Below are 14,693 nucleotides of genomic sequence, written 5' to 3' on the forward strand. Positions count from 1 at the left end.
TTACAGATCTCATTTACATTTATAAGACGACCTACAATGTTTTTCTTTATACTCCAGATAAAAAATAAAATAAAATTAAGGGGCCGAAATGTCTCTGTTGAAAATCACGAAGGGGCCGAAACGTCTCGAGTCATTTTAATTAAGGGGACGAAATGGCAGGGCCGAAACGTCTTAGGGGCCGATTTGGTAGTAGGCCGATTTGGTAAGGGGCCGATTTGTCTTGCTCCCCCTGAGTCTTGGCCCCAAATTGGTCACAAACCCCATCTGTACATATATATTTAACACAATTCCAGCTTAGCCATTGGTTTGTTAACAAATTTTTCATGTGGATTTTAAACAGTTTAATCAGTAGTTTTTATTTAGATATTTTATGGAAAATCTTCTTACTTATATTTAATATCGATTTTTCTACTTGCCCATTGCAATCAGACAACTAGAATGTGAAAAAAGTTGTTCATTTTTACCCATGTTTGAATTGCTAGGGATGATTGAGGAATCATTTCTGTCATGCAGGTTGGCTCATGACTTAGAGAGAGAGAGATGCCAGGATCCAAAAAGTATACATGAAAACATTTTTTATTACTTGGAAACTTGGGTTGCTGATGATAATAGGCATTGGTAATTGTTTTTAAATTCATGTATGCACAGGCGACAGTAATTCTATTTTGTAGCACGCTATATATAGAAATATCAACATTAAACATATACAGTGTGTGTATACCATGTGATAAATTACGTCATATATGCTACATCAGAAGGCAGCATTTTGCTTGAAATGAAGACTCAACACCATTTTTAATGAATCAAAGGGCAGTCTATGCTGCTTAAAGAGCCCCGCCTTCGTTTTATTACCGGAATTTGATAAGGTGATAAGTTTCATCGAACACTTTGACAAACCATTTTCCAAACAATTGTTTTGACAGTGCTCCGTCAGACAGCCGTATTGTGAAAAGGTTTGTTGAGGTGTTTTGAAAACTAAACTCTCAATCAAACTCTGGTAAAAGACCGAAGGCCGCGCTCCGTAAGCAGCGTAGACTGCACCATGTTTCATTTAAAATGGTGAAAAAATAGGAGAGTTATCTTTGTTTAATGTCTTCAAATATTGCCTTCAGATGTAGCATTTATGACGCAATTTATCAAGTGGTATAAACACACTGATGACTCCGATTTTTTTAAAAAATCTATAAAAATCACAAAATACATGATTTACAGACAAAGTATCAGATCTGGTTAGTTGCCAAGAGGGCAATTTACGGTCCCTTTAATCCCCACTGTGTACACAATTGACCCAAATAAATTAGTTGAGAGTTGTTGTGAGAGTTGCAAACTGTCAACAAAGGGCCCCTATTTCCAATTAGCACTGATGTCAATTAGCGAAGTTTTGATAGCGGTACTTTCACCTACACAATTCTATTGTTTACCAATTAGAGACCGTTCACCCAACAATGGACGCTAACAAACGAACGAGTGGCGACCGTTACGAGCATTGATTTCTTAATGGGCGTTTTTTTGCAATGATTATCACAATTGATCGGTTGATATCTTAAATCAAGCATTATGAATATTAATTAGGTAAACAACAATAATACAGTACGAAGTATTTCGTTCATTATTTTTATGTGTGCTATTAATTTTCGTTCATTGTTATTCTGATTGTTGTTCATTATAAATCTCGATTATACGCTCGAATAAAATCCGGGTTTAACTTTCCAGCTATATTGTAGCTAATTTGCAGTGCATACTTACATATAAAATCATTAAAATGAAATGAAAAAGACAAAATTAAAAGCCTGAAACAACATTTGTTTTCCTTTTATTTATTTTTCTGTTAAAGTACATAATGAAAGTCTAACGCATAATATACTTCATGAATGATACATGTATACATGATCTTGTCTTTCCCGAAACAAATTCAATTTTTCCGAGTAATCGAGTACCCGAGTACTCAATTGAAAAATTGTTCGAGTACCAATTTTACTACTCGTTGCCATCCCTAATATATTTATTAAATATAGGTCTATACGAAGCATAAGAATGTTAGAAATGAACTTTAATAAAGCATTTAAAATAAAGAAATAAGCCTGTGCTTTTTTTTTAAATTTTAAATTCATTATAGATTTAATTTATTGATTTGATTTAATAATTAGTTATTTATTAAAAGCGCTTTTCTGAGTCTGGACTTGGACTTGAGACTGTTCGTAATCATGGCCTCTGGCCTTCTCACTTTGGGAAATTTAATGCGGAAAAGCTTCAAATTGGCAAAATAATTACAAATTATAAATAATTACACTTAAAGTGCATTTTTTTTTCAAATATGAAATATGGACATTCAATCAGAAATCAACCCAACTTGCAATGATTCCATGTTGTTGTTTCATTTATTTATTTTTATCATGGTTTATAGGAGTTTTTATTTAGAAATGTGTAAACATTTTGAGAAAATAAATTATACTTTTTTCAATTGGGAAGTAGTAGAATTTCTGTCCCTGATAAAAAAAGATGAAAACACACTGAAAGTACTCTCCATAAATCATGTATTCATGGGCATTTCATGTGTCTTTACCTGTGCTGTTTATCAAGCAAATTTTGGGCTGAAATTTGGCCCCATTCCACACTTTACAAACTAAATATCTTTCCCAAATTTTGTTTTAAAATTAGGATGTCCTGTTTATGAAGAAGAAATAAAAAGATCAAAATTGGACAAAAATAGCTGAGTTACCGGTTTATGCAATTTTCACATTCGATATGAAATGTTATTGTCTATATGACGTAGCATATTAAAGCCCTTAAAAGTATTTATTTGAATTTCACCTTTTCTGGCAAAATTCCCCTTTGAAGGGCTCTGGATCAATTCCCCTTGACCTGAAAGACAGCCCTGCTTCACGGCGAGATATTAATTAATACTAACAGTCTACAATGTAGTCCTCATTCAAAATATGTAATCTAGTTTGTATTAAAGTAGGGATGCAAACGAATGGCAAAATTGATATTCGAATATTCGGTAATTCTTTCGAACAAATATTCAATTACCAAAATACATCTTTTAAAATGTAGTAAACTATCAAAATGTTTACTAACGTAATAGCTGGGGCATTTTAGCCTAACCACTACGCGCCGTGGACCCTGAATTTCAACAAATGAGCCTCTAAAATTCCTCATTTCAGAAAGACAAAAAGTAATACATTATGAACAAAGAAAAAAGTCTTTTAATTGATATTCCTCTGCCTTCATTTTTGTAAACAATGTGACCTTGGATGGATTTCTGGTAAAATGGCATTATGCGCCAATGGAGGGTCTTTCCGTAGGACGAGCAGCCTCGTTCTGGGCTTGACCAAACCAACTCGGGGTACTAGTTTATTCCTTAATTGGCAAAGGCATTTAAATTTACTGAAAATAATCAATTTTTTTGTGTCACTTGACTTTTAGCCAAGTTACGGGGACTTTTTATAGTACCCAACGGTATGTCCCTTAATGACATATGACGCGTGTTTAGTGTATTGTCATCACATTCACACCTCTGGCAGTATAGGCCAGTCATTGTAAAAACAAGACAAACAAACTTTATACACATCAACAGAGTTGTAGGCAATAGATTTATCATTATATTTATTCAACAACAAAACATCGAATATTCGAATACCCATTTTAACATTCGAATACCAAACGTTTGATCGAATATTCGAATATTCGTTTGCATCCCTAGTATAAAGTAATCATAATGTTTAACTATATTTTCAGCCCATTTTGTATTCCTATTTCCGAAGCTCAGCCTCCTGGAGGGTGCGAATAGGTAAGTCATAGTTTGGTTTTAAGCTTGTCTTTTTCTTTAAGGAAAAAACGTTAAGGTATTGTGATAGCTTGGTGTCGTCTGCTTTGGCGATGGGCATATGCAAGATTTTAACATAGCCATAACTAAAACATGTATGTTGAATGAAATTTACACAAGGAAGTCTTAGACAATAGATAAGAAGGTCTTGGGTCTGTGGTAATGTTTAATTCAAGCCCTGTGAGAATTAAGCCCTTAATACATGATTAAGAGGATATTTCATGATAAGAGCCATCTAGTGGTCGATACTAGTATGAAAATATTGATAAGAAGTAACAGTACAGCGGCAACAATACACATGTAAAAAGGCATAATATTATACATATACTACTGATAGTGGTGGTTAGATCTCTTAAAGGGACTAGACACCAGATGATACCATTGCATTTTGGGACCATCTGGAGTCTAGTCCCTTTAACATCTTTTACAAGTATCTGTGCTATCTTGCTAGTGAAAAGACAGAGATAATGACCTATGAAATTATCTATTACAAATCATGCGATATATTAGCTCCAGTTAGGCCATTTTTTTAAATTTGGTTAGGGTTACATTCTTTTCAAAAACAGGTAGGGTAGGTAGGCATTTTATTTTTTTTATTTTTTATTTTTGTTTGGCTTTATAAAAGAACGTATTTTTTTTTATTGGCGAATGGTGTTTAAGTGATCTTCTGTATAAAGGGTATTAACTACATACAAAAAAACACTTTCTCACGTATGATAAAATAGCGAAAAAAAAAGAAAATTGTCGAAAACTGATATAAACTTGGCATAGATGTGTACAATGTATTGAAACTTACTAACTGAAGTACCACATAGTTTACAATTTATTTAAGTTTAGCAGTTATTTCATATTTTTCCATTAAAAAAGATTACTGGGTATGTCTACCAGGTAGAATTCATTCCTTATGCGTGATTGGCTAGTCGGTGTTATCACGTGATATTACCGAGTAAGGTGTATAGCTTAATTATGTCATCCGATTAGAATAAGCCTTTGTAGCGCAGTGAGTAAGATGCTGGACTAGAATTTTGGCGATGCGTGTTCGAACCCGGTCTCCGACACAATTTTTTTTTACATTTTGGTATTTTTTTTTACAATTAGGATATCAAAGCGTAACACATTCTATTAGATAATTGTCCTGAGATTCGTTACAGAAAAGACTTTTTTGGTGCCAATCTGTGACACAGTCCCTTTAAAGATGCACTTATAATCCAAAATAAGATGTAGCAAATCTTATACAATTGTTTTAATTAACTGAAAAGGATGAATAAATATTGAAAACAATGGTTCTCATGAAGGATACTGTGTTTAATTTGAAAAAAAGATGCAGAAAACATGGTATTTCTACCTTAAGAGATGATAGGTGATCACTGTCAATCTTTAAGGACCAGAGTACCAGTCATTTAATATATGTACATTTTTGCTATAAAATACATGGTTACAATCTTTTTATAATACAGTTATCAGTAATTTATAATTTTTCATAAATGCATTATTTAACATGTTATTAAAGGTTTAATGTTCAAAATCTATGTTTGTTATACCATATAAGACTGGGAAATTGGGTCCTGATTTTTAACCTTAAAGTTGGGGACCTGTCTTATAAGCGAGGCAAAAGAAATTTAAAAAGAATAGAGTCAGAATCAGGAATATTCAACATACAGTATTCAAATGACTGATTTATTGTCTGTTGATGACACCTCAATAAACGTGACAAGATCACACCCATCAGATTAAGTTGACCATCTGCTTTGTTTCGCTACGATAAACACTCAATATCTTCTAATTGGCAAACGCTTGTTATTGGTCCAAACACGTTATCACATGAGACACATTTTGCTGCCTTTATAATTAAATGTCGGAAAAAAACCCCTTATTTTTTCCTTATCATTAGGCTTTGCGTATATCATGCAGACAAACTGGCAGGTTTCAATACACATTTCATTAATCGTTACATTTATTTATCTGCAATCATCAATGGTTATTTATTTCTTCTAATTCAAGTCCCATTAACTGCAATCCAAACAAACACCTACCAAATTTTAACTTATTAACACATGTAATGGAATGTGTTGTGTTTGTCAACTGCAGATCAAATGGTACAGTTTGTGATGTCACAGCATGAGCTGTGTAAAGATCAAAGGTGCATGGCAATGTGTATTTAAATAGGTCAGTCTTTATGGTATGATCCCAATTTACTATCAAGATTTCGTCTAGGCTGGTTAGAACTTACCTTACAATCGGAAAACTAATAATCAATAATCCTTGTCTGCGGAACTTTAAATCATGGCTGATAAATTTGAGTTTACTACAAATATGAATGAACTTTTGGCTGTATATAAAATACTATACTTTAAATCAATCCTTAACCGCATTTCCTTGTTCTATTACTAACCTACCTCCACATTAGAGAGTTTACAGGTGACATTAAATCGGCATTTTTCTTCAAGCAAACGAAAAAATTTAGTTGATAACTGATTGTTTAGCTTGAACATTTTCGCAGACTTGGAGGAATTGAAATGCTGGATTTGCTTTAAAAATTTACCCCTTCTTATAAACGAGTCTAGACAAAAACACCAGATTTCATAGGCAAAGTTAGGGGGTCGTCTTATAAGTAGATCGCCTTATAGTCGAAGAAATATGGTACATGTGTATGTATGAATTGATTTGAAATACAAGTGTCACTTAAAATAAAATTTCATTTTTTTTTTCCAACTGACTTTAACTCGAACCAATTTTATTTTTTTTAGGCCTGGCCCCGATTTCTCAAAACTTCTTAAGTCTCTTATAACAGGATTAAGCTAAGCTCACTATTTTTGGTGTTCAATAAATTGTATAATATTACCTTCTTTAAGAGTTTTTTATACTTTAGATAGGAATTAACGTTATGATAATCCCAATAAACCATTTTTCAATTATCAAAATTCAATTTAAGTATGTAATTTGGCTTACCCGTATTGAAATAAGCTACTTAAGCCTGTTAAGCTTATTAAGAAGTTTCGAGAAATTGGGGCCTGATTTAGAAGCCAATTTGGTAAAAAGATGAAATCTTGCATACCATACTTTATAAACATTACTCAATAAAGAACTGTTTATCTAATATTGCTAAATTTTTAACTTACATGACTATGGGATGTTAAACTGGAGAAGGCATGATACAAATTCAGACAAATGTCGATAAACCGTTTCTACTTTATATTATGAAACAATATAATTTACTTGGGAAGATGTAGTTAAAGATAACTTGCCTCTTCAGGAAGATAATTCATTTTCAGACATACAATTCAAGTGTGACTTGCTCAACAATACAAGCCTTTTGAAGATTTATATTGTTTACGATTCATATCTATTGGACGAACGGTGACAATGATTTGTAGAACATGATTCTTATAGAACATATTGTAACGACCAACAAATGCAAAAGAGGAAGAGGAACAAGCAACAAACTTTAAGTAACAACAATATTTATTTACTAACAGTTTTACAAAAGAAATTACAAATAGTATGTTTATATTTAAATACCTAGAATACAGCAAAATATTCAAAGTTTAAAAGAAGCTTGTTCATTCTAAAACTTCTATACATTGAGTTAATAAAAAAATTCAAGACTATTTTAAACCATTATAGGCCTAAAAAACAACAACATTTGGTTCGGGTTACTCGACCCTACCTACGGAATAGGCGCCGACCCTACCATTTTTATAGTCAGTTTGAAAAAAAAAAATGAAAAACCAAAAAAAAAAAAAAAAATCTTTTTTTTTTTTTTGCTTTTCAATATGTAGTTTAAAACCTTAATTGCTTATATAGAAGATTACTTTAACACCATTCTCCAATGATGAAAATGACATTCATATATAAAGCCTAATAAAAAACATTAATTAAAAAGCCTACCTACCCTACCTATTTTTGAAAAGGATGTAACCCTAACCAAACAATTTTTTTTTTTTAGGCCATATCATTGGGGAAAAATCTTAAATGAATCAGGTCAATTAAGTGACCTTTCAATGGAACTAGCTTATTAAACAATATAGTAATGATATTTAAATACATATACAAATGTACATGCAACTGTATGAAAACAGGAGACTCTATGTTTTTCGAACAATTGTGTAAATATTCGTTTTGTATGAGTTTGTAATATGCTTAAAAAAATAATTTTAAATTGATTGTCTGTGATTTGGATGGCGTATTTTAGCAAACATTCTTATCTGTAGTATTCAAGAAGATTTATGCTGCCATATATAAACTATTTTTTGAAGTATAGCCAATTGTACACAACATATTACTCAAAACATGAATGTACAAGTATTGCTTATTTGCAACTTATTGCAAATAAACAAGAAAAATAGATGCTATCTAACATCAGAATATACAGTTTACTCCAGTTGATTTTACCTAATATCAAAGGGGCCATTTAACAGTTCCTCCCACTTAGAAAATAAGTTTAGTTTTTTCCCTAACACATGTCGGTGGATCAGTAGATTGGTTGCTCTGTCCGTCGGTAGACCAAAGCTTGTCCGAGTGATAACTGAACAATTCCTGGATGTATGGTCATTAAACTTAAGATAAATGTTGGGCCTGACCAGTAGATGATCCCTATTGATTTTGGCATCATCAGGTCAAAGGTCAAGGTCACAGTGACCTTTAAAGCGAAAGGGTTAACAAAGCTTCTCCAAGTGATATCTCCACCATGACTGGACCTATGATCACCAAACTTGACATGGGGGCTGGGCATGGCCGGTAGATGACCCCTATTGATTTTAGGAGTCATTAGGTATAAGTCAAGGTCACAGTGACCTTAAAACCTTGAATGCGAAATGGTTGTTCGAGTGATAACCCAACAATGCCTTCACCCATGGCCCTCAAACTTGACTTGGAGATTGGGCCTGACCAGTAAGGGTCAAAATCAAAATGGGTCATTGGGTCAAAGGTCAAGGTCACAGTGAACTTGAACACAAAATAGCTTGTCTTGGTGATAACTCAACAATGCCTGTACCCATGGCCCTCAAACTTGATATTTAGGTTTGGGTGACCTCTTGATTTGGGACACATCTGGAAAATCGTGATATCAGAGCTCGACATAGCGAGGTTGGACTGTATGTTATAATGTATCACATCAAAACTCCTAATCCTTTCTTAACCTTCTATGATACACTAAATCTATATTCTACTCTATCTAGTATAATATAATTATAATTCTTGGGCACTGGACAGACATTTTCAGTGAATTCAGCTGTGCTGGAAATTCCCCAATGCCAAATGAGTCATGTGCAACATTGCGCCATTTTTTTCTTCTTTTATTTCATGGTTTATGAACATTACGTTAAGTCATTTTAAAAAAAGCGTAATTGAATATATGATAACACTTAAATTTTATTTAAGAATGAAAGAAAAGAATCATTAAAACCTTTTTGAGGTCAACATTTATCTTAAATAACCCGCATCATAACATGGGTAAGCAACATTGCTTTTTGATGAATTGAACAAGAGAAATGTGTTATGTACATCAAATTTACATATGTGGATCTTTTAAGGTATGCAAGAAAAAAAATTAATTCTGTGATTCTGGTCTGAATCTAAAAATTTTACCTCAGGAAACCTCATTATCGTCTTACACACATTATCGAGTGTCAGATGTTTTGTTTCAGACTTGAAACACATGATAGATACAATATTAAAGAAAGAAATGGTTTCGCCTGTTTTTTAAAAGCTAAAATCTGACATTCAGAGAAAAAGAAATAGGAAAATGTTCACTTTGGATTAACAATGGGAAGAGGTTAATGTCCAACTCATTTCTTTGTATTTACACTTGAAAAGCTAGAATCAACATGATTTTACAATAGCTTTGTAAACAATAGTACCGATATTGTCAGGAGACGGAACATAAATCAGCTTTAATTGTGTTCAGTTTTCATCCACCCAAAATACCAGTTACAAGTGACTTGGACTGGAATACTTTACCTGCGCACAATTTTGTTCTTGGTTCTTACATTAACTTTCTTTGCCATAGTATTTTCAATCCTTTATTCATTATAATGTAACACATAGTGGCTCTTTTCTCTTATCTGATGCTAAATTGGTCAGGAATACTGGCCCCAATTTCTCGAAACTTCTTAAGCTTAACAGGCTTAAGTAGTTTATTTCACTTAGCCAAAATACATACCTAAATTGAATTTTGATTAATGAAAAATGGTTAAATGTAATTAACAAACAAATAATTCCTATCTCTAGAATAAAAACTTTTAAAGAAGTAAATATTATGCAAATCATTGAAAAACAAAAATTGTGAGTTTAGTTTAATCCTGTTATAAGAGACTTATGAAGCCTGGTGTGATATAAAAGTTCAGATAACCATCATTTTAATCCAAGTATTCTGTATAAACATCTAAAGGATTTCTTAAGCGTATTTGCTGAACAAAATACAATTAAGACGAGAAAAACATGTTTTGCCTGAAATCCAATACATTTCCAATTATTATACACTCCATCTATAAATAGTAACAATCCATTGAAGCTATTTTGAAACCATGCCTTGTAAAAACCACACTTAGATACAGTCACAGGGTTTTATCTTTTGATTTTTTGTGTTCATATAGCTGTGTACACTTAAGCACAGATTTCTGAATAACTTTGGCAGTTTTTTCATCCTTACACCTCATTTCAATGTTGCCCTCACTGTGCGGACACTTTCGTCCAACCTCAAAATAGAATATTCCAGATTTGTTTCCATATCGCCGTATCCATGTTAACTGGTATGTGAAAACGCCGTTTCCAGTCGATGGTTCTTTTACAGTTATACCTCTGACGTGAATGAACAAGATTTTTTTGCCCACTACTTTACACTTTTCTGCAAGTGGCGTGCTTGCTATGTCAACTATGAAGTTGTATCCTGAAATAATGAAATCCATTGGTTAAAAGTTCATGACTGTCTTTCTTATTATAAAGTGATTTTTTGACCGAAATTTGGTCTTATTCCCCGTTAAAAATTGCCATTAGGCTGTTCTGTTCATTTAAGCATATTTTTTTTTTATCAAAATACGACAAAAGTAAGCCATATATTTTTTCACCTGCAATATGGTGTCAATAGAATCAAGTTATTATGTTATGGTTATTTAAGGCGTAAAAAAATGTTTGTTTCCGGTTTCTTGACCTACCCTATTGTTTTACTGCAACCCTATATTTTTTTATTACCCTAAGAGGTTTTTTTTAATCACTTGTTTGAATTTTTAGCTCAACTACTCAAAGAATAAGGAGAGCTATACTTTTACTACTCACCAGGTCCTTAAAGCTGCACTCTCACAGACTGAACGTTTTGACAACTTTTTTATTTTTTGTCTTGGAATTAGCAAATTTTTGCGTAAATATCTGCAAACTAGTGATATAAGACTGTTGACAAAAGATTAGATCACAGATTTTCATATTTCCTCTCCAAAATTGATGGTTTATGCATTTTTCTTAAACCGTTAGTTACGGTTTAAGCCATAAAACATTTTTCGAAACAGAAATATGAAAATCTACGATATGATTTTTTGTCAACAATCTTATATCATTGGTCTGTGACAGTGCAGTGTTGTGTAAGGTTTAACTGATTTGCATGTTAGCACCTCCAAGTCAGTGTCTCAGAAAATACATCATGAATTGCATTGAAACTTAATTTTTGTGTTGCTTATTATTCAACCTACCTGGTTTAAATTGTGAAGAAAGATAAAACTACCGTAATTTGAAATTGATGCAAATAATGGGTCTTAATTATTTAACTTTCTTTACTTAAAATTCTGGTTTTTCAAGTAAGCACACATCTATAGGTTTATATATCAGCACCTGCTTGATGTATTGCATTGAGACATTATTCAACAGTACTCAACCATCTGACCTAATTGGATAACCAAGTTTGATAACTCTATTTTGAATATAAGGCAAATTATTGCCCTTTATTTTTGGTCTTAGAAATTCTGGGGAAGGGTTTGCAAACAAATCTCAGCAAACACATCATGTATTGCATTGAAACTTTATACATTCAAGTATGATAACTCTACCTTGCATATAATGCATTTTTCCCCTTTATTTTTTTAATGGTTTGGTTTTTATAGTGATCCATGCTCGTTTCAACAAAAAATTTGCAATTATTTTCCAATGATTGTGAAACTAGTTATAACAACATTATATTAATCACTCGCATTGGCATGATTTCATGCGAGAATGTGGTTGTGTGTTGTATAGGAAACCCAAAGGAAATCCCACTTGTCCAGCTTGCTGACCAAAAGCCAAATTTACATACGCTCAGGCCTGGAATCATACCTTAGTCACCTAGGTGAGAAGCTAGAGGGCCAAACATTGTGCCAACCAGATAACCTTTGTTTTAATTGAAATATCATTAAATATGTTACTTAAATAATTGTGTACCAATGTTGTCCTCCATGTCTGGTGCATGTAAGTCAACAATTTCGTAATCATGAAGGTCTTCTTCCGTGATGGGCACATCTTGATTCAAGTACGGCGGATCAGAAGGTGTTGTGTCGTCGTAAGCATGATTTCTGTGCATCCTTGGTTCAGGGCTGTATTGGTTTTTAGGGCGACAACCCGTGGGTGAATTAATAAGAGACCCAATCTCGTCTTTGTCTGCGAGTGTCATTGGTGACTTCGGGTATTCCATAATTTCTCTTATTTCGTGCCCTCTATGTCTTTTCTTAGCCGTATGAAGAGCTGCGCAGTCTTTACACAGACGCTTTGAACATTCCTGGCAGTAAAAGGCACCTCCAACTTTTATTTTTCTCAACGCGCATTTATAACAATATGATATCTCCATATCCCTTGAAAGATTTTCATTTGCCATATTGACTGATTGTTACAATCTAGAAAATGATTTAAAAGGTATTATCCGAACTTTTGTACAAATATTTTTTCCTTATGGTAGATAAAACATAGAATAGTGCGCACAGATTTGCATATTTATTTATGCACTTGTTTTTTGTTTACACCCAAACGTTTCAAAGTCTTTTATATTTCTCAAAGTAGTAAATCTTGCTTTTAAACTTCCTCATTAATCGTATATATTTTCTTCACGTGAGCATGCTCTTCTCTATTGATATAGAGGGCTGGTCTATTATCTTTCAACTGATTTCTGTATCAACACAGAGGATTTACCTTTTTAAACTTTTCATATTTTAAACTCTCTTTTTGATCCTTTAAATATTCACATTTTTCACATTTTAAAATTATCAATTAGATCATCATGCATGTTTACCTTATGTTCAACCTATGTAATTAACATGGTTTAAAGATATTTTATCTTTGGCCTCTATTATATATTTGTTTTTGTAATTTTATTTCATAATTTAAAATGTGACTAAAATAGGAAGTAAAATTGTACTGATATATATATTTATTATATATATTATATATAATACAGTTTGCATAAATTATTGTGGTTCATGAAATGTAGTAAAGAATATTTGAAGCTACCTATGTATTGATTTGTCCAATTTTTTAAACTGGAATAAATTCTTAAATGTTCCTTATTGATAGAGACACGGAAGTTTTAGTTTTCATTTTTTTTTTTACCTCTCTTCCTTCATTCTCTACATAATACATCAACTACAGCGATGATCTCATTCACAGAATGATATGAATACAGATTTTACTTTTAGATTGGTAACATTTTAGTTAATGGCGTTTGCCCCATTGCTTTGTTTACAAAAAGGTTACCGTAAGGACAACAAAACGTTACCTTTTTAGCTCGACTATTCGAAGAATAGGTGGGCTATACTACTCGCCCCAGCGCCGGCGTCGGCGTCCGGTTAAAGTTTTAGGGCAAGTTGGGATTTTCGCTTATAAGTCCAATACCCTACATTCAATTGACTTAATACTTCACGCAGTTGTTCAGGACCATCACATGATGAGGTTAGATAATCCATATCATTCTTTACACAGATTATGGCCCCTGATTGACTATAGAACTTAGGTTAAAGTTTTAGGGCAGGTTGGAATATTTATTAATAACTTCTATATCCTTTGTTCAATTGACTTTATACTTCACACAATTGTTCAGGACCATCACCCAATGAGGTTTAATAACTCCATATCCTCAATACAAGTTATGGCCCCTGATTGACTTAGGTTAAAGTTTTAGGCAAGTAAAACTTAAGTTGGGATTTTAATAAAAAACTTCTATACCGTTCATTAAATGCACTTCAAAAAATTCAAAATCATTAACGACCATCTCACAACAAGAAACATAACTTCGTTTTCAGCCTTAATACAAATTATGGCCCTTGAATTATTATTATTATTATTTTTTTTTTTTTTTTAAATTTCTTTTGAAAGGCAGCTTTGTATATTCTTAACCATATGAACATATTGGGAAATCAAGCTTTTTGAATGACTTGCGTCATTGTTTGGGCGGGCTGGTGGGAGGGTAGCATCAAAGTCACCTTATGTATGGAATAATTTTAGTTAGGTTTGACATAAAGAGACCAAACTTGGTATTATTACATCGTCATTGTATTCTTAGACAAAGCGGCGTAGTCGAGCGCGCTGTCTTACGACGGCTCTTGTTTCCTGATGTTCTTTAGAAGATACACATATTTATAGTATTTCATTAAATGAAATCACTTTGAAGATGTGTTATGCTTTGATTTTTATTTCTGATGTATTGCAGTTATCAAATTTATCTTCCCAAGGGTTAATAAACAGTGTTCCCACGGGTTGGTCAGAGTGTTCCCTCGGGTTGGTCAACAGTGATTGCTCAGGTTGGTCAACAGTGTTCCCTCTGGTTGGTCAACAGTGTTCCCTCAGGTTGGTCAACAGTGTTCCCTCAGGTTGGTCAACAGTGTTCATGCAGGTTGGTCAACAGTGTTCCCTCAGGTTGGTC

At 32.9% G+C, this 14,693-nt stretch overlaps 2 protein-coding genes across 3 annotated transcripts in view; one reads left to right on the forward strand and one right to left on the reverse strand.

Annotated features, from left to right (window-relative positions):
- Positions 1-14,693, forward strand: part of LOC128222088 (maleylacetoacetate isomerase-like) — a 29,584-nt gene that overhangs the window by 4,463 nt on the left and 10,428 nt on the right. For both annotated transcript variants that reach the window (XM_052930903.1, XM_052930905.1), the window contains exon 2: positions 3,739-3,790. In XM_052930903.1, coding sequence (XP_052786863.1) covers positions 3,739-3,790 — 52 coding nt within the window. The remainder of the gene's footprint in view (positions 1-3,738; positions 3,791-14,693) is intronic.
- LOC128222087 (uncharacterized) lies at positions 10,105-13,009 on the reverse strand. Its single transcript, XM_052930902.1, has 2 exons — positions 12,227-13,009; positions 10,105-10,712 (listed from the first exon to the last, which is right to left on the reverse strand). The coding sequence occupies exons 1-2, from the start codon at positions 12,654-12,656 to the stop codon at positions 10,381-10,383; spliced, it is 762 nt and encodes a 253-aa protein (XP_052786862.1). The 5' UTR covers positions 12,657-13,009; the 3' UTR covers positions 10,105-10,380.

This window comes from Mya arenaria, chromosome 16 (assembly GCF_026914265.1).
Source record: "Mya arenaria isolate MELC-2E11 chromosome 16, ASM2691426v1".
Taxonomy (NCBI): Eukaryota; Metazoa; Mollusca; class Bivalvia; order Myida; family Myidae; genus Mya; species Mya arenaria.

Bases quoted from the DNA above. Each gene is read 5' to 3' on its own strand.
- LOC128222087 (XM_052930902.1), bottom strand. From the start codon at position 12,656: ATGGCAAATGAAAATCTTTCAAGGGATATGGAGATATCATATTGTTAT. The intron at 10,713-12,226 runs GTACACAATTAT...TCATTATTTCAG, and splicing joins AGACATGGAGGACAACATTG to GATACAACTTCATAGTTGAC.